The 26339-nt window shown below is 46.1% G+C and overlaps 1 protein-coding gene across 1 annotated transcript; it reads right to left on the reverse strand.

Annotated features, from left to right (window-relative positions):
- Window positions 1–542: 542 nt before the first annotated feature.
- Window positions 543–23572, reverse strand: C15H4orf51 (chromosome 15 C4orf51 homolog). The gene is made up of 7 exons (XM_038312322.1): window positions 23340–23572; window positions 18387–18463; window positions 8915–8976; window positions 5338–5404; window positions 4302–4375; window positions 1301–1382; window positions 543–823 (listed from the first exon to the last, which is right to left on the reverse strand). The coding sequence occupies exons 1-7, from the start codon at window positions 23570–23572 to the stop codon at window positions 543–545; spliced, it is 876 nt and encodes a 291-aa protein (XP_038168250.1).
- Window positions 23573–26339: the final 2767 nt, after the last annotated feature.

The raw sequence follows: 26339 nt of genomic DNA on the forward strand, positions 1-26339 counted from the left end.
TTGTTTTCTGTTCTGTTTTTCCTTTATGGGGGTAGGGGCAGTGAGGGACAGGCGTAGAAGGCAGACTCAGCCCTACCAATGTGGCTGGTCACACTGAGTTTCTGTGCCCAGGTTATTTCTGTAAGCTCGTCTGTAAAGCTGTTGACATTGATTTTTAGAATCGAAACAGAATTCTAACAAACTCTGGCTTGCATGCGGCCAAAACGGAACACTGGGTCAGTGAAAAAGCCTTGCCATGGATAAGTGTATTTCTAGGGGTGGCGACGTGCAGTCACTAGGGCATGGTCCTCGGGTGCCAGCCTGGGCACCTACCCAGAGGTCTCCTCGCTCTGCACGTGCAGGGCAGACTGGGGGTTGGGGGCGGGGCGCTCCTGAGCGGCCCCGGCAGCATTTTCAATGCAGGGTTCTGGCGAGCTTAATGGAAACCACATGAAGGGTTCCCGGGAAGCAGACCAGATGGCTCCCAGCGAATGTATTTAACCCAACCTGGGGCTAAAGGAAAAATAATGATGATGATGATGGCTGGGTCGTGTGGGGCGCGGCTAAGGGTTAGGGTGCGACTTTGGGTTTTCTGTGCAACAGGAGCCCTGAGTTGGGGGACGGGCTGGATCAGGAGCGCAGAAGCGCCGGCTGCCAGTGGGGATCTGTTCCGGGGGGCCTTGCTCCTTGGGCGCCTTGTGCTGCGCGGCGACCGCAGGTCCGCGTGGGGACGTACGGGGAGAGGGAGGCACAGGCCTGCGGGCGGAGCCGAAGGCGGAGCAGGCAGCCGAGTCAGATTTCCTTGTCTGGAGGGAAACCTGGCCTTCTCTTCTGACTGATGGCTCTGGAAACAGAGAAGTCTTTCTCAGATGTAGAGGACAGACGGGGTGGCTCTGGGGCCCACCATGGTGGCGGTCACACCATCATTTGTGAGGTTCTTGCAGCAGAATGTGAATCTGGCGTTTACTTTAAAGGAACATTTAATTACGATTATGACAACCCCCCTTTCTATCAGCACGCGTGTGCACGCGCGCGCACACACACACACACACACACAAACACACGTACGTACACACGTACGTACACACACGTACGTAAACACACACACACACACACACACACACACACACACACACACACACACGAAAAAGAACAAGGGATGAAACCCAGGGACGTTTCTCGACGGTCTTCCCTAGGTGCACACCCAACCAAACCAAGACCTCCTCGGACCTCCTGTCTTAAATGATTAAGGCAGAAACTAGGGCCCCGGGTCCGAGGCTTCGTTCTTCAAGTCAGTTGAGTATCAGCGATGAGCCTTCACTGTAATCAGAGGAATATCGATCCATCCCTGAGTCCTCCGAGGAGCCAAACTTGCTTTCGTAATCCCATTGTTGCTGCTGAAGCTGGAGGGGAAAAAATGGTCCGATTGTCAACACTTGCTCATCCGCAAAGGTCACAGTTCCCACAAAATTGGGAAATAAATTGCCTCTTTTAAACCAGACATCATTCATGAGCCCGGGCAGGCATCACTTCTGCATTTTCTTAAAAAGAAAGGAAGGAAGGAAGGAAGGAAGGAAGGAAGGAAGGAAGGAAGGAAGGGAGGGAGGGAGGGAGGGAGGGAGGGAGGGAGGGAGGGAGGGAGGGAAGGGAAGGAAGGAAGAAAGGAAGAAAGAAAGAAAGAAAACCCTTCCTGTTTGGCATAGTGCGCCTTGGTCACGAAGGACAGATCAATAGACAAGAGTTTAGAAAGGCGAGAACTCTTAGGATCACTAAGGACCTGATTAGATCTGTCTCCCCACCCCACCCCACCTTTCCCCACTTCCCTAGTCAGACAATCTTGGATGTGAATTCTCTGCATTTCAGTCCTACATAATAACTTCTTCAAGTTAAGTTCCAAGAATATAAATCATTCGAGGACGCTTACCAAAGACGCTAGTCACCAAGCAAATGTTTACAAGTAAGAGTGTTAGTGACCTGGCAGCTCGCCTGGCACTTCTCCCCTCAAAACATCAGTACCTGTTGAAGACTATTTTATGGGTGTCAGAGGGGTGGCTCAGTGCTTAAGAGCCTGACTGCTCTTCCAGGGGACCCTGGTTCTAGTCCCAGCACCCACATGATGGGTCACATCCATTTGACCTGGAGATCTCTGAGGGCATCAGGTACACACATGGTCCACGCCAACCATTCGCACACATAAAGAAAATAATTAAAATTGGGATATATTACTTTACTCACAAAAGTCATGGTTGATTTTGGTCAGGATTCTAGAGTCAACATCTCTCAGATAAGTCCCCCATATTTCTTGCATGTGACAGAGAGGGAAAGGGAAAGAAAAAAAGAGGGAGGGACGGGGAGAGACAGGGAGGGCCACAGAGGGAGAAAGAATGCTTTTGGACTGTTAGTACATCACAAAAACGTATGAAGATGTATTTAGGGGAGTGGCCAGGGAAATATCTGTCAGAGGAGAAGTATCCTTCAGCACAGCTGGGACACTGACCGGCGGTGGAATTGCCTGACCTCAGAGCAACTCTGTGCAGCAAGAGGGAATTATTTAATAGTAGTTAATCATCCTCTCAGACAGCTCCCAGGAGGAAGCTGAGAGTAATATGCTTTCAAGAAATCATCTTCCCTTCCCAGAAGTGAGCCCCAGTCCGCCAGAGAAGCAGACCCTTGACTGAATGCACAAGGAACTTTCAATGGATCCATAGCTCCTGGGGGTCCCACGTATCTCCCCCACAGCATTGCCTACCAGTGCTTATGCATTCCCTAGATCTCCAGTAGAAGCTTCATTCTTGAAGGCTACCAAGAGAATAGGCTTAGCTGTGGGACCCAAGGTGAGCCATCCACCCTTGTCCTGTTACCCAAATTTGCCAGCTTCCCTTGGTGCCCTAGACCAGCCTTCTCAAATTGACATGTGTGTATAATGTATAATTGGTATTCTTATGCAACTTGAATAACGTTTTAAAATGTTAGTGGTCAAGTTATTCTTTCTCCCTAATACACATAGCTACCATACCAAACTCATGACATCAGAAATATAATTACTTAGCATGAAGCTGAGTTGTTTAAATTCAACTTAAAGAAAGGTTATAATAAAAATTGTGGGATAGCTAATATTATTGTTTTATTTTATAATAAACGAAGTCAGAGGCACATAGAAAAAAAACTTTTTCTTTGCTTTTTAACCTATTCATCAGGAATCCCTGCCAGAGAATCGCGTATATGAGTGTGAGCGTGTGTGTGTGTGTGTGTGTGTGTGTTTGTTCATACACGTGTATGTCTGTGACATACTGTGTATGTCAGGTGTTTGTGTGTGTATGTGCCTGTGTGTATGTGTGTATGTTTCTGTGTATGCATGCCTGTGTATATGTGGCATGTATGTTTGTGTGTGTACGTATGCATGTTCATGTGTGTGCGTGTACATATGTGTGTGACATTTGTATGTATGTGTATCTGTGTGTGCATGTTCATATGTATGTTATTCATGTGTGTGTATTTGTGTGTCTCTCTGTGTGTAATGTGTGTGAATATGCATGCGTGTGCTTGCATATGCCAGAAAACAACTTCAGTGCTTGATTCTCAGATGCATCTACCTTGTTTCTTGAGCCAAAGTCTCTCACTGGGCTGCTGTTTGCCCAGTAGACTTGGCTGGCTGGCCGATGAGCCTTGGGGCTCCATCCAACTGCCTCTGCTTCCTCCGCACCAGGAATTTCAAGCCCACAGCACCACACCCAGCTTCGACGTGAGTTCTAGGGGTTAAACTAAGGTTGCTGTGCTTCTAAGGCAAGCGCTTAATGGCTGGGCTGTCGTCACCCCCGCCAGCCCCTTCTGCCAGAATCCTAAGGCATAAAAGGACCTCATTTTAACATCTGGTTTCAGAGCACTGGGATTTGAGGAGGTCTGATCAGTCCAGTCAGAGTGCTGGTGAGGGGAGGCCATGTCAAAGAGAGCAGGGACAACAGATCCTGCGGCACAGGGTAGGCAGGTGAAAATGGAGAGACTGAGACACTCAGCACCCACGATGGGTCCCCGGCAAGGCAGATCACCTTGCATCTGTCACAAGAGGCAGAGTCCTCCAGCTCTCCGAGCCTGCGATGGGAATTGCATCCCCAGATCCTCTCTGAAGCCTGTTTCCTGAACAAGCGACAGGTCTGCACAGGACACGTGTGGAGGCCTCTCTTAGAACAGCCCACCTTTCAGCAGAGCATAAAGGAAGGCTGTTTTCTCACCAGTGCTAAGCACGCCCACACCTCCATTCCTGCACTCTGTAGACATGCCCAGGGCCCAGGGCCCAGAGCAGAATGACGAGGTACGGCTCTTACTTGTTTCAAGAGGTTTTTCCCTCTAGTCCTGTAATTCATGAGGAGCTCAAAGCCTGGCTTTGGCGGCTTCACACCTAAAGGGAGACACACACAGTACCTAAGTGCTTTAGGTAGAGCAAAGTGTACCCTGAATAAGGAGGGAAGCTGACTGGCCTCTTGCTTCCCCTGCTGAGGGCTGAACACAGTCTTGCACACACTAAGCAAATCACTCAGTTACTTAGCCGTCTTTCTGCTGGCTTTCCTTCTAGTTTGAGCGGTGGTGTTGTTTCTTTTATTCTTTTGACGCAGGGTTTCATGTCGCCTTCGTTAGCCCTGTGCTCCTGTCTTCATCCTCCTGCCTCAGCCTCCTAAGTGCTAGGGTTATAGTCATTAGTCATCCTACTATGTCTCTTTCCCCGCCTACCCCCCAGACAGGTTCTTACTGCTGTGGCTGGCCTGGACCTCATTACATAGACCTGGCTAGCCTTGAGCTCACAGAGCGGGGCCTGCTTCTGCCTCCTGAGTGCTGAGACTAAAGGTGAGCCCTCCACTCAGGCTCTTCATGCTTTTCAGTTTGAGACAGCATCTCACTAAGCTCCCCGGCCACTCCTCAAATTACAATCCTCCTGCCTCGGCCTCCTGAAGAGCTAGGATTACATGCTATGTATGCTCCAAGGCTCGGCTTGAAATGCGCTGACATTCTGAAGCACTTTCTAAATCAGAAGGCCCAGACCCTCGCTCGCAGCCTCCCCAGCCTCAGCAGCAGCTCCCCACAATGATTGTTCCCAGAGCAGCTGAAAATCAAATGTCTGCTGGATGTGTCCCCTCCCCTGTCATAGCTAATCCTACTTCCTTCCTTCGCTGTTAGGTCTCATAAAATGAAGTGGCTAGGTAGGTCAGTGGAGCGGAGGCAGAAGTGCAGAGAGCTTTATTAAACGGCCTCTGATCCCAGAATTCACGAAAACAGCCAAGGTCACAGTCAAAACATAAACCACAAGTGGGTAGGAAAATGGCAGCTTACTGGGTGCAGGGTGGGGCACGGGGCTGGGGGAGGAACACTTACGTAAAGTTCTGCAATCTGGAAGAGTTAAACAAGGAGCTTCAGAACCCCAAATCTGGTGCGCCTGGAGAACAGAGAGTTGGGAATTAATACCAGCCAAGGCAGACATGGAGGACATACCTGAGATCCCAAAACTGGGACGGCAGAGACAGGGAGATACTGAGATTGATGCCAGCCTAAGCTACATGGTAAGACTATGTCTCCAGACCCCACACAGCGAGCAAGAGAGCCAGGCTGGCTGAGAAGATGGCTCTGTGGGTGGAGAGCTCTGAGCTCAGCCCCACGACACCCACAGTAAAACTGTAAAAACCAAAAACCAGAGAGGTGCTGACTAACTATAGCACTGGCAATGGGGCAGAGGGAGGATTGGGAGGGGAGCAGACAGGCCACCATAGGGCACTAGCCAGCCAGTCTAGCCAATTAGTGAGCTCCAAGTTTGGTGAGCAGCAATAAAGTGAAGAATAATAGAGAGAGATGCCCAATGTCAATCTCTGGCCTCTCCACACACATATACCATACACACATATGTACCATACATACGTATGCACCTGTAATACACATATACTATACACAGATATGCACCTGCAATACACATATACCATACACACATATGTACCATACATACGTATGCACCTGTAATACACATATACTATACACAGATATGCACCTGCAATACACATATACCATACACACATATGTACCATACATACGTATGCACCTGTAATACACATATACTATACACAGATATGCACCTGCAATACACATATACCATACACACATATGTACCATACATACGTATGCACCTGTAATACACATATACTATACACAGATATGCACCTGCAATACACATATACCATACACACATATGTACCATACATACGTATGCACCTGTAATACACATATACTATACACAGATATGCACCTGCAATACACATATACCATACACACATATGTACCATACATACGTATGCACCTGTAATACACGTATACTATACACACATAGGCACCTGCAATGCACATATAACATACACACATATGTACCTGTACATACACATATACCACACACACATATGCACCTGCACATACACATATACCATACACACATGTTCCTGTGCATACACATATACCACACACACATATGCACCTGCACATACACATATACCATACACACATGTACCTGTACATGCACATATATCATACACACATATGCACCTGCACATACATGTATACATATACACATATGCACCTGCAATACACATATACCGTACACACATATGTACCTGTACATACACATATACCATACACACATGCAGGCAACTGCAACAAACCAATTTTCACAATAATAAACATCTAACAAAAGAAAAGCCCTCTTTCAGTTGTTTTCCCACCCTCATTCAAATGGCATTTTGGTACACTATCAAGATCCATTCTAACCAGTAAGATGAAAAGACAAAACTGGATGAAGTACTTATAAGTGAGGCTGGGCAAAATTGTCCAGTCCTTACACGCAAACAGTTTAATAAAATCAATAAGAGAAAACCCAGCTATCTCAACAGAAGCATGGGCAAAGGAAACACGTACTTCATTATTCATGGATTCCATGTTTGTGAATTCACCTGTTTGCTAAAATCTATGTGTAATCCTGAGGTTAATGCCGCACTTTGGGGGTCACTGAAAAGCATGCCCAGAGTGGGAAAGAATGGAATCCCGTCATGTACGCCCATGCCGAGGTCACGCGCAGCGTGCCGAGGTCACGCGCAGCCAGGCGGCGTTGGCTGCGCCCTCCTAGGTAATGAAGTGTCCTCTCGGGGTCACTTTAGAACTCCATCTTCTGCTTCTCTGCGTTTCTCCGCTGGGGACTTTGCTGTTTAAAATGGTCCCGACCATCACACTGAAGTGCGGGTGTACGGTCCTTCAGCAAAGACGGTGCGGTGCGCCTGCCTCTCAGGGGAAGAACTTCTCTAAGAAAGCTCCACCTTCGCACCGTTGGCTCAAGTTCCAGGCTAATACATTGGCATACATTAAAAAGTCTTTGATGGTCTACAAGAGCTAGTTCCAGGACAGGCTCTAGAAACTACAGGGAAACACTGTCTCGAAAAACCAATAAAAAAAAAAAAAAAAGTCTTTGAGCAGAAACATACATATAAAAATTAGTATGTTGAATTTTTTATTTTCAAGTGTTTTATAATTAAGTTTATTTTTAAAAATACATTAAAGCAGAGTTATGACGATAAATTGGCAAAAGCATTGTGCCTGGAGGTTGGCAGAAAGCAGACTTTCCACCCGCCGGGAGCAATGGTTCTGTCCTTACTGCAGTGTGTGGTTGAACTTTATAAGTGATGAGAAGCAACTACTGTTAACAGAAACACTCGTGAAATTAGGAAACACGAGGGAAGATACTTAATCTATGCAAGAACGTTAAAGAAAATGCAACTATCTTCATCTATCAAATTGGGAAACATTAGGGTTATAATTATCTTCATCAGCCTTCTGAGGAAAAAAAAACACTCTCATTATGCAGCCCAGGTTGACCTTGAACTTGTGACCCTCCTGCCTTGGGCTCTCTTGCCTGCTGGAATCACCTGCCCCTAGGCTCAGATTAAAGCAGGTGTGAGAATATAGGAAAGCACTGTGGCTAATACCGGAAGGCAACTTATCTATGAATAAAACAAGTTTACTTTCCAGCCCAAGAATTTCACTCCTGGGAATGCACTGAGATGAATTTATCATTGCATTAATGTGTTTATGACAACTTTTCATTTTCCTAACACTGTTTATAATAATTATAACTACAATACCCCTAAATGCCTAGCAAATAGAAACTAGGAAAAAAGAAAAGGATAGAAAAAGAAAAATAATGCTAAATGCTTGCAGACACGGGACATTTTTAAATTGTGATGTATCCCATCAGAGGGATGTATGCGTCCATTAACTGTGATAGCAAACGGTGATGCTTATTAGCAAGGAAAGGTGTTCATAACAATATTGATATATAAAAGTAGATTACAGAGGACAAGAACCAGTAGGTTCTGGTCAACTTATTAGACACTTGTGAACAAGCAGACATATGATGTACATACACGCATATTGATTTTTGTAAGAAGTGTAACTAAAATGTAAATTATTATTATCCCAGAGGAAGAGAAAGGTTTTCTTTCTTTTGCAATGCTGTGACTTGAAGCCAGGGCCTTCTGGGGTGCCAAGGGATTGCTTTGCCTCTGACCTGCACCCAAATCTTGTTTTTCACTGTTGTTTCTATTTCTAGTCTCGTCATTGTTTGGGAGTTTACAGTCAGAGACTTACAAGCTTATGTGTGGTTATTGCCACATGCAGAGACAACATGGGGAATGTGGTAACCACCTCAGCCTGTCAGGTTGTTTACATTGGTAACCTTGGTTACCCATTTATCACCTAATAGGAAGCTACACAATAATACGTAGAAATAACTGCTTGATAAATGAATATTCATTTTTATAACTCATCCCACTTGAGTTTGTTTTTTTTATGACTAATACGCAGGATTCAATCCCTTGCATGCACTATTAAAAGAGCTTTAGAAAGAGTCACAACGTACCACTTTGTGCTTGACGTGGAGCGTGGTGTTCTGAAAGGGTCTCGGTATACCAGGGAGTCCTCCTGTGTGCAGATGCAGAAGGAGTCAAGATGAAACTTCTTAGCTCTCAAGTTAGACAACTACTCCCACACTACACAAGCTACCTTTGTTTCCTGTTAGCCCTCAACCCACAGAGTAGTTACGAGGGAAAACGGTGACTGGCATTTAAATTCACAGTAAAAACCTTCAGAAGCTTTGGGGAGGGACATGCCTGTTCATGTCTGGAATGCTGTGATCACTGCACTCTTGGAATCCCAGGCAACTGCGGCTGTGGAGAAATCTCAAACTGCACTCTCCCTGACTTTCTGGGATGTTCCGGGGTGTCTTATAGCTTCCACACTCCACTCTGGCCCACGTTTTCCAATACATCTGAGCAGGTTTTAATTGAATTTACTGAGTCTCACAACCATTGCCGTAATCCGTGCTTTGTTTCTGCAGACTTTATGAGGAGACCAGTGGGAGCTCATCTTTGGGAATATGCTTGGCTAGTCAGTTTTCCTTGCACGTTCACACTTGACAAAATAGTGAAACTTGACCTCCTCTTTTTAATTAAGGATGTTTACCATTACTCTAATTTATTAGCCTCTGTCCACCTCCCCGCTTCCTAAATGTAGAGCCACAACCAAATGGGAAGTTTTTGTTGATGAGGCTATCTCAGGAAATGCCAACAAATTTTACCTTCAGAAAGTGGCTATCTCTGAACACCACACGCACTTAGTTTTAACTTAGATTGTCGAGAAGGCAAGCGTAGGCTGGAAGGAGCCTGCTGTGGCTGTGTGGGAGACGCTCCCGTTTGGAAGGGGTCTTGGCATCATCTGTCCTAATCATTTAGCCCAGCAACGCAGGTGTCTGTCATGGTAGACCTGCCCGAGATGCTGGTGGTTCCGTTCTCACTCCATAGGCTGGCATCCAGCTCTTACCTGTTTCAAGGAAACTTAAGGAACTTTTAAGTTCCTTCAAATGAAGGCTCAGAAGCACAAAATGATGGGGGGAGATGGTGACAAAGCAGTGCCTGTCATCCTGGAGTTCTGTGCACGGTGTATGTGTACACCCAGAGAAGGGGAGCTTACATGGAGCCTCAACAATGGACCAACACTTAACCTGATGTCCACAAAAACCTCTAAGGATTCAAGATGGCTGCTATCAGGGCATTAAAGTCTGTCTGGAAATTCTTTTCTAAAGACCAGGGCTTTCATGGGGTTTTTCAAAGTGTCTCAAAAGCACCAGGCTTCACTGTCTTAGACAGCTGTCAGCCATTGGGGCAGATGGCAGATTTCTAAGAATTGAGCATTCAGCAGTCTGTGTGTGAGATATACATTATTCTGTGGTTGGTAAAGTTTGGGGGTATGATAACAGGATCTTTAGACTTGGAAGCATTCTGACCTCGTGCAAACATACATATAAAAATACTTTAATTAACCCCTAAGAGTTCAGCAAAGAGTCACATGCACTTATAAGCGAATAGCCATTCAGGAGATGAGATGGTTCAACTGGCCATGGTGCTTTCTGATAAGCCTGAAGGCAGAGTTGGATTCCAAGACCCACAGAGCAGGAGAGAATGAACTCCTGAAAGCATTCCTCTAACCAGAGCACACGCACCATGGCAATGCTCCTCCCCATAAATAAAATGTTATGAAAAATAAATCAGAAAAATGCAAACAGTTATAAAGTCCAAGAGCAAATTCTAAGTTTTGAGTAAAATATTCATGTATCTGCCTTAACAATTACAAGAGAGCTATTGCCATATTTTAAAGGTGGCTAACATCAGGAAAAGTTAGAAAAGCCATGCGTGAACATTCTCAAAATATGTTTGAGCTGTAGAGAGACAGACCCAAGAACAATGCTTCGTCATTTCCTGTCTTCAGTCATGTAGCTCAGTCCTGTTGGGGGCAGACCCCTGGTCTACTCACATAGCCTACCCAAGTCACTGCTGTGCCCACAGGGAAGTGCCAACCTTACACTCATGGGCAAAATGAACTGCAGCAACCCCAGCCTGTGTCATCCTCCAACAGGGAAGTGCACACAGTCACAGATGGCATCTTGTGACCTTCTTAACAACAGGCTTGGCTGCCAAGGTTCCCTGTGTCCAGGCTCTGCAGGGAATTTGGAAACTGTAGCCCTTACACTTGAATATTTTCTGGCAAACACATTTAACTATTTATTAGTCAGTTTCCCAATTTAGACCAGGGAAACTGAAACAGCTGAACAGAATTCCCAACACCTGGAAGGGAGGCTGTTGTTTCTGAGTCAGGAGGCCCATCCTGGGATTCCTTGGCCCTGCTGGCAAAAGTCTGCCATAGCTGTCATCATAAGCATGGTGGGATCTCAATTCCAGGCCATGAGCATATCACTGCCCAGATTTATTGGTGGCCAATATTATCTTTTTTCCCCTCTCTCTGTAGTTTAAAAGAAATATAGGCTTTTCTCATACCAAAACATGCAAATTATTCAGAAAGTGATGAATTCCTAGTGTTAGACACACTCCCTCCTGATATGCCAGCTCACACCAGCTCACACTCCAAGTCTACGTGGAAGCCCTGAGGTGAGTTCAAGCCACTCTGTTTTCTGCCCTGCACATTCTGGGGCAGCGGTGGCTGTCAAGGTCATGGTGCGATAGACATGGGGGTGAGAGCAGTGTTAAAGGAGCGCCCTACATGCTCGCTGCCTGTTTCCAGATCTCACAGAACAGCTTGCTTGTTAGTAATGGCAGGTGAACCAGGATGGCCCCAGGAGAAGCAATGCAGGCTCCCCTGCAAGGCTTTGTGGGACCCCCTTCTCCCCTCCCAAGACTGTAAATGCTTCTATCAGAAGGGGGATGGTGGGCTCTGACCCTGCCTGGCAACAGTGCAGGGAAGATGGTTGGAGGAGCAACAGGCCCCCTCCAGGCGACATCCAGTGAGTGACCTGTGACTAGTGGGCAGAAACAGCACGGTGAAGGTTGACGGATGGGATACTGTGTGCAATCACAGAGAAGAGGAGCTAGGTCTCGTGTAGGATTGGTGGGCAGATGTCATCAGCTGTGGTCTCTCTGTAGAGCTGAGGGTTGTGAAAACCTTCCCGTTGGCCCATTTCTAGATGTAAGAGCAAAAAGGGGTCTTAGAGAGAAGTAAGGGGTATCTCTGTGTCACAGGAACCCTTGTGCCCAAAGCCCCTTTCTTCAGGCAAGCCCTAAATCATCTGCTACAATCTTCAGGTTGGTGCCCCAACCTTAGGAGAGAAACCATTGGAGGTGGCCCAGTAACAGCCCAAGGGAAAAGATTCCCAAGGCTTAATACAAATAAAAGTAACAGAGCTTGGAAGCCATAGGACATCCACCTTAGTAAGAAAGAAAATCTTTCCTGCATCCGGGGCCCCAGCTGCCCTCACAGAATCAGGAATCTACCAGCTCCCTCCCCTCTCCCTCCACTTTTTCAAACTATATAAATACGATGCTTCATATTCAGGGTTTGTCTGGTACGTTAGTTACTTTTCTATTACTGTAATAAAAATACTCTATCCAAAAGCAACTTAAGGAAGAAAGTTTGTTTTGGCTTGGTTCCAGAGGGACAGTCCCTAATGGCCAGGGAAGTATGGCATGCAGGCAGGAAATTGACTGGTCACATTTTCCACAGATGCACAGGAAACAGAGTCAGCAAGTGGGAAGTGGGGAGTTTGTGAAGACTCTGTTTTGTTTTGTTTTGGTTTGGTTTTGTGATGCAAAGTTTCTCTGTGTAGCCCTGGCTGCCCTGAAGCCCAATCATCTGTTGGCCATGCTGGCCTTAAACTTAGAGATGTGTTGTAGAATATTACTTTAACTGTGCAAAGATGTGTTATGTTTGTTTATGTTGTGGAATATTACTTTAATTATGTGAAAGTGTTATATTTATTTATGCTACATTTGTTTAATGATGTAAGGATGTGTTATTTTGCCTGCCTAAGGCACCTGATTGGCCTAATAAAAATCTAACGGGCCAATAGCTAGGCAGTAGATGGATAGGTGGGGCTGCTGAGCAGAGAGAATAAGTAGGAGGAAGAATCTAGGCTTGGGGGAGTAAGGGATGAGAGAACCAGGTGGAAAGAGAGGGAGATGCCCTAGGCCAGACAGACAGATATGGAGTAGAACATACAGAATAAAAGAACAGTAAAAAGCCCCAAGACAAAACATAGATGAAGAGAAACTGATGAAATTAAGTTATAAGAGCTAGTGGGACAAGCATAAGATAAGGCCAAGTCTCTGGCAGTCCAGGACAGCCTGTTACAGAGACCTACCTGCCTCTGCCCATTGAGTGCCAAAATTAAAAACATTCACTACAGGTGCGGGAGAATTGTCTGTACTCTGTCAATCATGTATTTTAATAAAAGACTGATTGGCTAGGCAGAAAGTATAGGCGGCTCAACCAGACAGGAAGTAGAGGTGGGGTGATGAGAACAAGAGAATGCTGGGAAAGAGGAGGCCCATTCCTCCCAGTTCTGCCCAGACCACTGAAGAGGCAAGATGTAAGCTGTCCGGCTGAGAAAGGTACTGAGCCATGCGGCTAACATAGATCAGAATAATGGGTTTATATAAGCTACAAGAGCTAATAAGTAGCCTGAGCTAATGGGCCAGTCAGTTTTATAACTTATGGAGATCTCTGTGTGATTTTCTTTGAGGCTTGCCGGCTGTGGGATACAACAAGCCGGCCCTTCATGTTACACACTACCATGTCCTAGGCCAACCCAGCAGGGTTCTTGTCTAATCCCCTAGGCACCTGTCAATCCAATCGAACCAACAATCAATACCAACATCACAGGGAGTATCTGTGCAAGATACTGAAGACTCAAACAGGAGTTGTCTGCAGGAAGCTTACGCTTTAGACAGATAAAGACAGACAGACAGACAAACACGGAGGAAGCAGAGTTCGGTTAACTGTGTTCCTGCAGACCAATGTGCAAAGGCCCTGAGGCAGAAACTGGCTCGGTGTTTGCACATTTTTAAGTGAAGACGATGCAGCTGGAAGACAGTGAATGAAATGAAGAGGAGATTTGAGGGAGGACACAGAAGTCATAGCCAACACGGACCCGTAGGCTTTGCTAAGGAAGCGGGACTTAACCCAAGTCTGACAGGAAACAGAAAAGCAATATCATCTTCTTCATGCGTTAGTCTCCCTTGTGTTGAAAATGGACTCGGTTGGCGAAAGATGACTCACAAGACATTCTTGTTAGCTCTTGCGGCTTTCTGGGGTTTCAGCAGGGAGACTGTGCCCTAGAAGAATTCAAATGGGATCGAAGGAGAAGGAAATGAAGGGCGCTATAAGTGGTCATGCACACTGTCGAAATCACACGGCAGATCACACCTCTCTCCCCTTCAAACATTATTATTTTTTGTTTATTTTTAAATTCTCTAATATAGGTGTTTTGTTATATATATGTGTAACACTTGCATACCTAGTGCCCAGAGAGACTAGAATTGGGTTTGGATCCCCTGGAACTGGAGTTGCAGGCAGTTGTGAGCAATTGTGTAGTTGCTGGGACTTCAAACTCAGGTTTTCTAGAAGACCAGCTAGTCCTCTTACATGCTGAGCCATCTCTCCCTTCTATTACTTGATGTGTGTTGATATTCTCCTAAACATTCTCATCCTTGTGAACGACTGTGTACTGTGGGAGGAGTCAGGGTGACTGCTTCAGAGACTCGGGATTATGTTCTGTGATAGCGACTATCCCAAGGACATTTTATCCACAGCACAACATCCAGGTTGTGATGCGTTCATACATAGTAAATCCTCCCGGTGCAAATTGTACCTCCTAAAACAGCAAAAGAGGGAGAGACGAGTCTACTGTGGATATATGATATATGTCCTGTCACAGAGTTGTCTGGGGGCAGACAGAGAGCTGGGCAGAAGCTGTCTGATAAGACACAACATAGACTAATCCCTATAGCAAAGACTAAGCAGAAACGTTTGTTTACTGGGTTTCAGGAAACTTGGTTTTTATTGGCTACTGCTCTGTTCATTGAATCTGGAAGCTGCTAAGTCTATGATGCGTCTAGGGACTCAAGTCCAAAAGCCACGACTGAATCTGACACTTGGGAAGAAAGTCAGTGTGAAAGAAGAGCCATGTCAGCGTGGACAGACAAACAGGACTGAACTCTGACAGGATGTCACGAAGGAGCCTGGGGACCTTCGTCCTATGATGACCCTGAGTCACACTTCAGAGCACTCCATCCTGGGGGCTGGCGAGATGAGTCATCTGATAAAGTGCCTGCTGAGGAAGCACAAGAATAAAAATTTAGCTCCCCCAATCCACACAAAAGTTGGGCACAGTGGGCTGAAGAGATGGCTCAGTGGCTAAAAGCACAGGCTGCTCTTGCAGAGGATTCTGGGTTCAATTCCCAGCACCCGTATGATAGCTCACAAGCATCAGAGACTCCAGTCCCAGGGGATCCTGGACCCTTTTATGGCCTCAGCAGGCACTGCATACACGTGTTGCACAGATATACATGCATGCAAAAATTCATATATGTGAAATAAACATGAAATCTGAAAAATAAGTTTGGCATAGTAGTGCAAGCCTGTAATCCTGTCACTGAGAAGGTGGAGATAGTGGGAATAGCCAATCAACCTTGCTGAATCGGCGAGATCTAGGTTCAGTGGGAGACCTTGTCCCCAAAAATAAGGTACAGAGTGACTGAGAAGGGTACCTTACATCAGCCTCTGGATTTCACATGTGTATGCACTCGTGCACATTCAACTGTATACATGTACACACATACATGCTATCTAGATACACACGCACACGCCCCCACATACCCAAATACATACAAACACAGTTCATCTGGGCTGGTGGTGTGGCTCCTTTGGTGGATTGCATGCCTAGCATGCGCAGATTGGGTTGGATCACCAATACGGCATGACATTGGTAGAACGGTGCATGCCTCAGCACTTGTGAGGTAGGAATAGGAGAATTTTAGTTACGCACTTTGAGGTCAACTTGGTCTACATAAGGCCTTGGAAGAGAGATGGGGGAGATGAGACACAACAGCCGCACATGGTATACTAATCAATGCCGCTGCTCACGGCATCTCCTCTCGGACCTGCACCCGCCCAGCTGTGGACCTGCACCTGCCCAGCTGTGGACCTGCACAGCAGCCTCCAGACCTTAGCTTATCATGCTCAGATGTTGTTCAAACGACGCCAGCAGCCATGTGAGTGGAAGGGTGTGGTGAGGCACCGCCAGCTTGTCTTCCCATATACCAGTGGTTCTCTGCCCTCCTAAAGCGTCAACCCTTGAGCCCAGTTCCCCATGTGGTGGCGACCCCCAGCCACACAATCATTTTGGTTGCTACTTCATAACTGTAATTTTGCTACTGTTATGGATCATAATGCAAATAGTTGATGTGAAGGCTATCTGCTATGAGACCCCTGTAAAAGGACTGTTCGATCCCCCCTTCCAGGGGTCGTGACCCACATATTGAGAGCTATAAACGATGTGAGCAGATGTTTACTGTCGCCTGTGTGAGTTTGGCCTGTCTCTCAGCTGTGGGCTTCAACTGCCTTGCTCTTCTAAAGTAAAGGGAATAAAGTCTTGCTTGATTAACCACCAGGTGAATGGCTACATTTCCTGTCATCCGCGAGCCATGGAGGAACACTGAAACTCCTTCTCAGTCTCTTCTCCAAATAGCAGAACAGCAGAACCACCCAACGGCAACGCTGGAAACCTTTGTATACCCACCCACCAGGCTTCCGAGTAACTCCCTCCACCACCCAGCTTGCCCCATTAGTGCATTGCAACTTTCATCTGCTCCCCAAATGGGCAGAGTACCAGAGTATGTTATCAACTATCACTTGTGATTCTACCAATCAGTCTTATTAATGCTGCAGAGACTCAACTCTGAGAGATGGCTATTATGCTGGACCCTCTCTCTGTTTGCGTCTCAAAGTCAGACTTGGTGACAAGATGCTCAGCTGCCCCCTTTTCCAGGGTGCTGCTGTTGGTAGGATGGAGCTGATCCCTCCAGCTGTTTGAGCTGTCTGAGCTCGCTGACCTCACATGAGGAAGGAAAACCATTCTCAGGCCGCAGGGAAAGGATTGGTGTGCCTTCCTTTCCCCTCACTCCTCACCAGAGGTAGAGACAAAAGTGTCTGGGTGCTGAGGGTTAACAGCACTGAAGAGGAAGAGAGTCTGTACCTCTGAAACACCATGTGGACAACTAGCCCACAGAACAACATTTTGGCGTTCTTTGGTTGAATAAAGAAAAAAAAACTGGAGTTGGGGATTATTATTATAGCAGCTAGTGTTAACTGAGACTAGCAAACAGTGTGAGCAGCCTTGGTGTCTCCTCTGAGGCCAGCACGCCTAGCATAGCTTAGAGTATTAGCACTTTATCAATGAGGCCGGGCTCTGCCGGACGGAGGGGGAGATACCCCAGAGTAACTGTCCCTTTTATTTCCTTGTGTGAGGGATCTGACCTTCTTGAGCAAGTGGAAGCTATATGGGCCACAATCAAGAACCCGGGAGTAGAAAAGAAAACTGCAAGAAGATGGTGGGAGGGGGCGGGACTTCTGCCATCACGTTCTACCAAAGCGTGACGTTAAAGCATGGATTCCAGCCACAGATGTGAAGACCTTTGTGGGATCCACCACAACACTGAAGGGAAAGACTCCACAGCAGATGCACTGGAAGGCCAGAAAGCTCCGTTTCACTTGCCCTGTGTCGCAGCCAAGGCAGCAGAGCTCCAAGTCAAGAGAAAGCTCAGCCCGGTGCTTCCCCATGGGGAAGTAGAGGCAGTGAGTGAGCCTCCAGCTCCTCCCACCATGCCAGACATCACCAAGAGTCTTACTTCTTCCTGACTCCACTAGAATCCTAGGGTGGTCAGAGTGCTGGGTGCTGAGGAAGATCAGAGCCAAGGAGCAGAGGTAAGAACCCAAACCAGCCAGAGCCTGGGTGCGGCAAAGAATCCTGGATCCCGCCTCCTACTTCAGGAGTAGGCCCGCTCGGGCTTGTCGTCTGTGAGTCATCTCAACTGACTGGCACGTACTTCAGGATTCCTCATGCTCACCATCCTCAGAGCCAGCATCTGTCTGCCCCACAGACGCAAAATACAACGTGTGCACACCAAAACATGCACACACATATGCACTCACATACCTCCCATAAGGGTACACCATACACAAATTCACAGATACACACAAACATATGCACATACATACCACACATGCACACATAGCCAGTGCACACACACCCAACACATACACACACTGCCTCTGTCTCTCTATCTCTGTGTCTCTGTCTGCCTGTCTCACACACACATACAGCTAGGAGAGATGGTTGATTAGGCTTGTCCAGCAATCTTATCACAATATGAACACTTACCAAAGGATCCTGGTGTTCACACAGCCTGCACTCCCCAGTCTACCTCAGCTAAGCAGGGAGAAAGGCCTGAAAGGGTTGTGCTTCGGGGAACCGATCATGAACTAACCTTTGTCGTCTGCAGGCTCTTGGGCACCAGCCTGGCCAGGTAGCGTGCCGTAGGCAGAGTGGCTTGGCAATGGTGTCCTAAAGAAAGCCCGGGGGAGAAACAAGTTACACGCGTGTAGGCTCAGCAATCATGCAGAGCCTACAGATTTAATTTTCATTTGGTTTCTTAAGGTTCTGTTCCTTTTTTCTCTTCCCATACCCCACCCTCACCCCATATTCCCATTAAATCAACCCGAGCTGAAATTTTGCACAGTCTTTAGGGATTTGTTTGTGCTCTGATTTGTCATAAAAGGATAACATTTTCATCTCTGCATGCAAAGCTCAAACATTAAGTTCATAATTACTTCAGCAGGGTTTATGAGTGTTTCTCCAGGGAGTTGCTTTCAAAATAAGATAAGTGCTATGCATGGAATAAGAAAGATTACAGTAATTACATTGGTTTCCAAATAAAATTTAATGGCAGTGGGGTGATGTGGGGACTCACAGATGTTGTGTATCCTTTGAAACACATCTGTATCTCAGTTTCCCTGAAGTCAGATATGACATTCCCTACCAGAAAGCTCTGCTTATTGGAAGAGTCGAGGCTTTCTGCCGGGAATGGGCGAATTGATTGCCAACCTGCTCAATTTCATGGAAACTAACTGTAGGTCCTTTGATTAAGGAGGGAGGGTCTCTAAATCCTAGGCACCTGGAACTGTGAGAAGAGGAAGGGGTGGAGTGGAGCTGAAGTCGACCTAGAGAGTCCTGAAATGCTCCTCCTGACTGTGTATCCAGAACACAGACAAGTCCCACTCGTCCCGCAGACAGGGACTGGAAATCTACCCCATGACAGCAACAGAATCATCACAAAGCACCCACTGATTAACTCTCAGTAGATTTGGGGTAGACAGTTCTGACAAAGACAGACGGAACCAGCGTCCTGACCTCTGTAGGAATCACTCCTTTGCTTTTCTTTTTATATTACACTAATATATATATATATATATACATATATATATATGTATATATATATATATATTTGTGGTTTTGATTAGTTTTTAAAAGGTTATATGGGGGTGGGGAGGTTGAAGATGGCTTAGCAGTTGAGAGCATTGGCCATTCTTCCAGGGAACTCAGGTTTAATTCCTAGTACAAACATGGTTGCTCAAAACCATCCGTAAATCCTGTCCCATGTGATTCAGTACCCTCTTCTGGACTCTGTATCCACTAGACACACAGGTAACCACACAGTTATATGCACAAACATCCATACACATAAATGTCTTAAATTCTGTCATTGGAATTATATGACATGGTTTTTATTCTGCAGATCTATAATGAAAAGGACCAAACTGAGCCAGGAAAGATACTAAATTTGTACCGTGCATCCCCTACCCACCTAGCACATGTGGAGTTTGGGGGTAAACTATGAATTTTATGAATTAAAGCCACTTTAGAATAAAATGATCGAGCCCCACCCCCAAGTTTCTACTTCTCATGCGGTATTCTAGTGGCATCCTGTTGTGACAAGACATTCTGACCAAAACCAGCTCCCAGGAGGAAGGGGCTTATTCCCTTGACACCTGCTTCCAGGTCACAGTCAATCTGTCATTCAGGGAAACAGGGCCAGAACTCGAAACAGGGTAACCTTGGAGGAATGTCACCCGCGGGCTCCTGGTGTGGCTAGCTCACAGACTCGTGCTTTCCTATGCAGCCCAGGACCACCTGCCCAGCAATGGTAATGTTCACAGTGGGCTGAGCCTTCCCACATCAATTAATAATCAAGACAATTCCTCACACACATGCCCACAATCCGACCTAGGTATGTCTTCAATTGAGACTTTCCCGCCAGATGACAGTCAACTATGGCAAGCTGATAATTCAGGCTAAGAACAAACGGTATGGTTCAGGATGCCACGGCAAGCATGGGATAAATAGTATGAACAGAAAGTACTGTGCTCCATGTGTGTAAGATTCTCCTGGCTTAATGCATTGGAAATGGACATTCCTATTTTCAGATCCCAATACCCTTGCTGCACCATTACCCAGTCCTGTGGCCACACTGGGCATGCACTGCTAAGGAATAGTTTTTCTGTAAAGGTGTGTTGCTCTCATTGTTAACAAAAAGCTAATTGGCCAGTGGCTAGGTAGGAGTTTGGGGTCAGAGAGAATGCCAGGGAGAAGGAGGGCAGAGAAGCAAGATGAATGTGCTGTGTTGAAAGAAGGTAGCACACTGGCTGAGGGTAGATAAGAAATATGGGTTTATTTAAAATGCAACAGTTAGCTAGTAACAAGCCCGAGTTATTGGCCGAGTATTTCTAATTAATAATTAGTCTCTGAGTGGTTATTTGGGAGCGGCTGCCAAGACGCAGAGAAACTCCGCCTACAATCCACACCTGTAGAATTGTTACACAGAAGCCCTTACGGCACCATCAAGAGTGTTCCCTATGGCTTCACAACATTTGTCATCAAACAGCCTTTGCTTGGAATTTTAGAAGATATTTCTCTTCTGCACTAAATTAGTAAAGAAAAAGATTTTTAAAAAACAATAGAGCGTATAATCAGTACCGCGCAACCAAGCTCAATCTACCCCTCACTTTTGCTGCTGCTTCTTAGCCTCTGAGAGGAGAGCAGTTGTACAACAGATATATTAAAGTATCTGAGATTTCCCCAAGCACCCAGACAAACATCACAAGCACGTTCCCTTTTGTGGTTTCCAATGTCCTGGGCTCTCTGGCTGGGATGAATCACACAATGAGAAAAAAAATTCAAAGTTATGTGCATTTCACCACATGTCACATGTCTGCATTAAACACGGTAAACAACAAGGTTGCTGGACGGGTCTGTGTGGATCCATGTGTGTCCAGAGCAAACCTCAGTAATGTATAAAGATCCCTACCAAGAGGCTCCACAACAGCCTTAGACTTAGCAAAGGAACCTCCAAAGCTGACTAGAAGGGAGAAAGCTTGAGAGCTATTACAAAGAGAGTTGGGGAAAAATGAGATGATTCACTTGATTTTCATGGTTTGGAAAGCTCTGGAAGGCAAGGTAACTAATGCATGTGTTTAAGATTTTATTTTGACCACAAGGACATGTGCTCAACTATGTTCATAGCAGCATTGTTTGTCATAGCCAGAACCTGGAAACAACCTAAATGCCCCTCAACCAAAAAATGGATAAGGGAAATGTGGTGCATTTACAGAATGGAGTACTATACAGCAGAAAAAAACAATGGCATCTTGAAATTTGTAGACAAATGGATGGAGCTAGAAAACATCATATTGAGTGAGGTAACCCAGACACAGAAAGACAATTATCACATGTACTCACTCATAAGTGGTTTTTCAACATAAAGCAAGAAAACCAGCCTACAAATCACAATCCAAGAGAACCTAGACAATAATGAGGGCCCTAAGAGAGAGAGAGACATACATGGATTTAATCTACATGGGAAGTAGTAAAAGACAAGATCTCCTGAGTAAATTGGGAGCATGGGGACCATGGGAGAGGATTGAAGGGAGGGGAGAGGCAGGGAGGGGAGCAGAGAAAAATGTAGAGCTCATTAAAATCAATAAAAAATTATTTTCACACACACACACGCACACAGAGAGAGAGAGAGAGAGAGAGAGAGAGAGAGAGAGAGAGAGAGAGAGAGAGAGATGCCCACATGCCAGTGGGTGGCTTCAAAGGCCAGAAGGTGTCATATCTTTTAAAGTTGGATACTTCAGAGCTACCCAACATGCACTCTGAGACTTGAATGCTGGTTCTCTGCAGGAGCAAGCCAGGGCCTCTAACTGCTAACCCCTCTCTTCAGCCACATAACTACTGTATTAGAGCCATACATGGGTTATTCCTACGTCAAGAATTAGAGCCAAATAATCCAATGCATTTTCAAAGAGTTTCCAGAATTTGAATATTTACTAAATAACACCCAAAGAGACAGATTTCATAATTAGCTTTGGAGCTTCCCAGAGTCCTGGTTTACACTTTCTGCTCTTGCGTACTGGTAGCCTTCTGTCATGCGGGCGGTTCCAGATGTCTTTGCCCAGGTGCGCACCCTTTACCTGGAATGGTGGTGTGTTTTTCAATTTCCCACTCTGGGGAAGCTTGTTCTCCCCACACCGAGTCTTCTTCAGGACCTGCTGATGAAGCCTCCTTCCCTTGAGCTGAGTGTTTATAGCTGTAATTGTGAAATTGAACTGGTATTCATGTTTGACTGTGGGCCTACTACAGAGCCTGGCTTCCCAATAAACCCTCAGCTCTTGCAGGCAACCCTAAACTCTGGTGTGCACTGCTGGTGGGTTTGCTCTCTTTCCACAAAGGGAATGACTACAGGAAACTAAAGACATTCTCAGAAGCTACGTTTTAGGCCCAAGGATGAGGCTTGGTTGGTAGGTGCTTGCTTAGCACCAAGGAAACCCTGGGTTTGATGCCCAGTGCCACAGGCATAAGCTGGGTGTAGTGGTTCATGCCTGTGTTTCCTGTACTAAAGAAGTGGGGGGTCCTGTTTAGAGTTGCCCTGTGCTACAGAGTGAGTTTGAGGCCGGTCTGGGACAGAGGAGACCCTGTCTAAAAGTGGGGGGTGGGATGGGGGAGCAAGATGACTCCTCGTATAACAAGCCCAAGACGAGAGCTTGATTCCAGGAGCTCACCAGACAGAAGGAGAGAACTGATCCTGTCGGCTGTCCTCAGACCTTCCCATGTGACCACACACATAAGCAGACAATAAAGAAATGTAATATTGGACAAGTCCATAAAATAAAAATACCTGCTTAGTCAAACCATCATATTCATATCTCCAGGAGTAAGGTGTTATATACCGTTTTGGGTTGGAGCCATACTGGTAAGTGACATGTATTCGGGAAGCTGGCTGGTTAGCGTCACTGAAGTCTCCCCAGCTCTCCAGTACCACTTTCTAATGGCACCTGCCTCTTGGTAGTGATATATCCTGGCACACATTACAAAGGAATCTTACGGTTTGTATTGAAACTGCGGTTGGCCTGCTCTTTGGGCCAGTCGTTGGCAAGCGGCTTCATCGGGTTGCTTTCCGCGGTAGCTGCCAGCGTAGGTTGTCACCGAAGAAGCGGACCAGCGCGTCTCATCCTGCCAGAGCTCCCTGGCCTTGCGTCTGATCAACTCGAACTCTTTAGAAGTGAGAGGGCTAAAGGGAAGCAGGATTTCTGGAGCCAAGTAGAAGTAGTGGGACATGGTTGTGGGTGGGCTGCTGTGGCTTTCAGCTTTTCAAGTCCTAGGCATAGTGAAGCACCATTTCCTTCCGGTAGCAGGACGCCAATGGCTGCTCGGGAACCTGGCAGCTCACAGAGGGAATCTTAGAGGTCTTAGGTACAGTTACCAGGCAACAGGACACAAGATTCCACAAATACTACCTCCATTCCAAACACACGGATTTTCACTAACTTGTAAGTTATAAAACTTCTAACCATTAATCTAAGAAAAATACTGCTTCATAATTACGGCAAGAAAGCACTAGGCAAAATTATCTGCCTATTGATACTGTCATAAATAATGTGGTAAATCTTCAGGATGGTGGTTTGGGAGATGGGAGCTGGAGCTGAGGGAATGGGCCCCCGAGGACCTAGCCTCACAGAGTACAGACAACAATGTAGCTGTTTCTGATGTCAACAACAACAAGTTCTCAGCGGATTTGGAGTGTCACAGAGAAGGGGTATACCTGATGGTTGGGTGACGGGACGTCATTCTAGGCTGTTAAAATGACAAGGAACCCCAGATACAACCTCAGGGTGTGATATAGTCAGCCCAGAGGGTCACTGTTAAAAATCATTGTAAAGAATCGCCAGGGTTAAGAATCAAGGAAATGGCTATGTGATGGTGACCTCTGGGGCTCATTGACTCGGCATTCCATCCTGAATAACTGTTCTCTACATGGTTACTATTTGCCTAGCCACGCTTCTCCAGATCCACCAACTCTTTGGCAAATCAAAATGAAATTGAAGTGTCCCTTGTTTGAGCCACTCCCAGAGCAGCCCTGTTCCTCTCTTGGCATTTGTCCAAGTCACCCGTGCAGGTCCTCATAACCCTGATGCTGCCTCCGGTGACTGCAATGCTGCTGAGAAGCACATTCCAGAAGAAAAGCGGAGTCCCAGGCAAACCCAGAAATCTGCATTAAAAAATACAGATTTTGTATTTTTCCAAATTGAGTGTACGCTTATGTATGTAAACCACATGTATGCAGTTGCCTGTAGAGGCCAGGAGAGGGCAGTGGAGGCCCTGGAGCTGGAGGCATATGCAACTATGAGCCACCTGACACGGGTGCTGGGCCTGGAACTCAGGTCCTCTCCAAGAGCAGTCTGCAGTCAAGCGATAGCCGTCTCCAGCGCCTGTGAGTTCTAGCGCTGTCGCTGATGGGGATGGGATCCCTCTTTGACTACTGGGATGGCGTTCTGGGCACAGGACTTTAGAACTTTGGAACCGAGGCTGCCACCCTGCCTGTGTGTGTCTCGGAAAGCACTGGCAAATACTACATAAATGTGGCTTTGAAGGGTGTTCTTAAAATGTTGAAGTCCGGAACATCAGAACCTTTGCTTCAGAAAGGTCGGTAGACTGCAGCCCTGCCGCTGCTTCTCGTGGAGAAATCCAGATGAGACAGTCAGATGGAGAAAGGAGCGGAGGACAAGGAAGAGAGGCTTGCCCAGCTCCTGTCAACCCGTATGAGGTCAGGAGCAGCTGTGTGTGCCCTTGAGCCTTGGCTTGTTGAAATAAAATGGTGGTTTTGTTGGGAAATTCTGCAGAAATATGCATTGTTCTCAAACAGGACAGCGGACAGACAAATTGTGAGAGAGAGCGTTTGTAGATTGTGAGAGTGTTTGTAGAAAATGCCTGCAGATTTCCCTCTCGTTACGTGGCAGTCTATAAACAAATATGGAATAAACCAGAACCTTTCCAAATAAACCGCCCTGGAAGTCGCTCGGTCACTATTTGCTCTCTATAATCCTTTTATTCTAACAATTATAACCACCCAGAGTGGTGACATTTGGGCTGGAGATGTGGCTCAAGAGACTCAGAAATAAACTCTTGCAGCTCCAGCCATCTGGTTTTCAACAAGAAGAGGAAGCACACTGGAGAAAGGACCACCTCTCCTAAGCGATGCTGGGAACCTGGGTGTCGGCGTGCCGATGAGTGAGACTAGGCATCTGTGTAAAAATCCCACCTTGTGCAAAAATCAAATCAAGATGGATCAAGATGGATCATGTAAAACCTAAAAGTGCGAAACCAAGAGAACATGCTGGAAACATTCAAGATACAGGCCGAGTCCAGGCCTTTTGAATAGGATTCCAGTAACTGAGGAAATAATAGTAAAGACTGCACAATGGGATTGCATTAGACTAAGAACCCCACCGCAGCAAAAGAAGCAGCTAGCAGAGTGACGAGCCCACAAAAGAGGAGGAAGTCTGTGCCGGCTACTCATCCAGAGAGGATTAATATCCAGGGCATGTGGAAAACTCAGAAAATTAGAACCTTAGAGGAGCAAAATAACCCAGTCAATTAATGTACAAACTGAATAGACCCCTTTCAAATGAAGAAATATAAATAGCCAGTAAATAAATTATGTTCAGCATTTTTAGACATTAGGGAAATGCGGGTTAAGCAAAATTGGAATTCTGTCTTTAGTTGGCTTCTACCGAGAAAATAAGTAAATAAATAATGTTGGCAAGGAAGAGGAAAGGAGAAGTCTTACACGTCGTTGGAGGAAGTGTAAGTTTGCACAAGCTGTATGGAAATCAGTATGGAGGCTCCTCAAAATACTAGGTTAGACCTAGTATCAATAGATCCAACTCTATACCCAAAGGACTCTTACTACCTGTGCATCCATACCCTGCTTACATTAGCCGAGGCACACAACCAGCACAGGTGGTGTGCACAAACTGGGATTTTATTGAGCCATAATTTATTTTTTTCAGGAAAATGGATTGATGGACTTATATATATCTTCATG

Source organism: Arvicola amphibius, chromosome 15, assembly GCF_903992535.2.
Source record: "Arvicola amphibius chromosome 15, mArvAmp1.2, whole genome shotgun sequence".
NCBI classification, from domain to species: Eukaryota; Metazoa; Chordata; class Mammalia; order Rodentia; family Cricetidae; genus Arvicola; species Arvicola amphibius.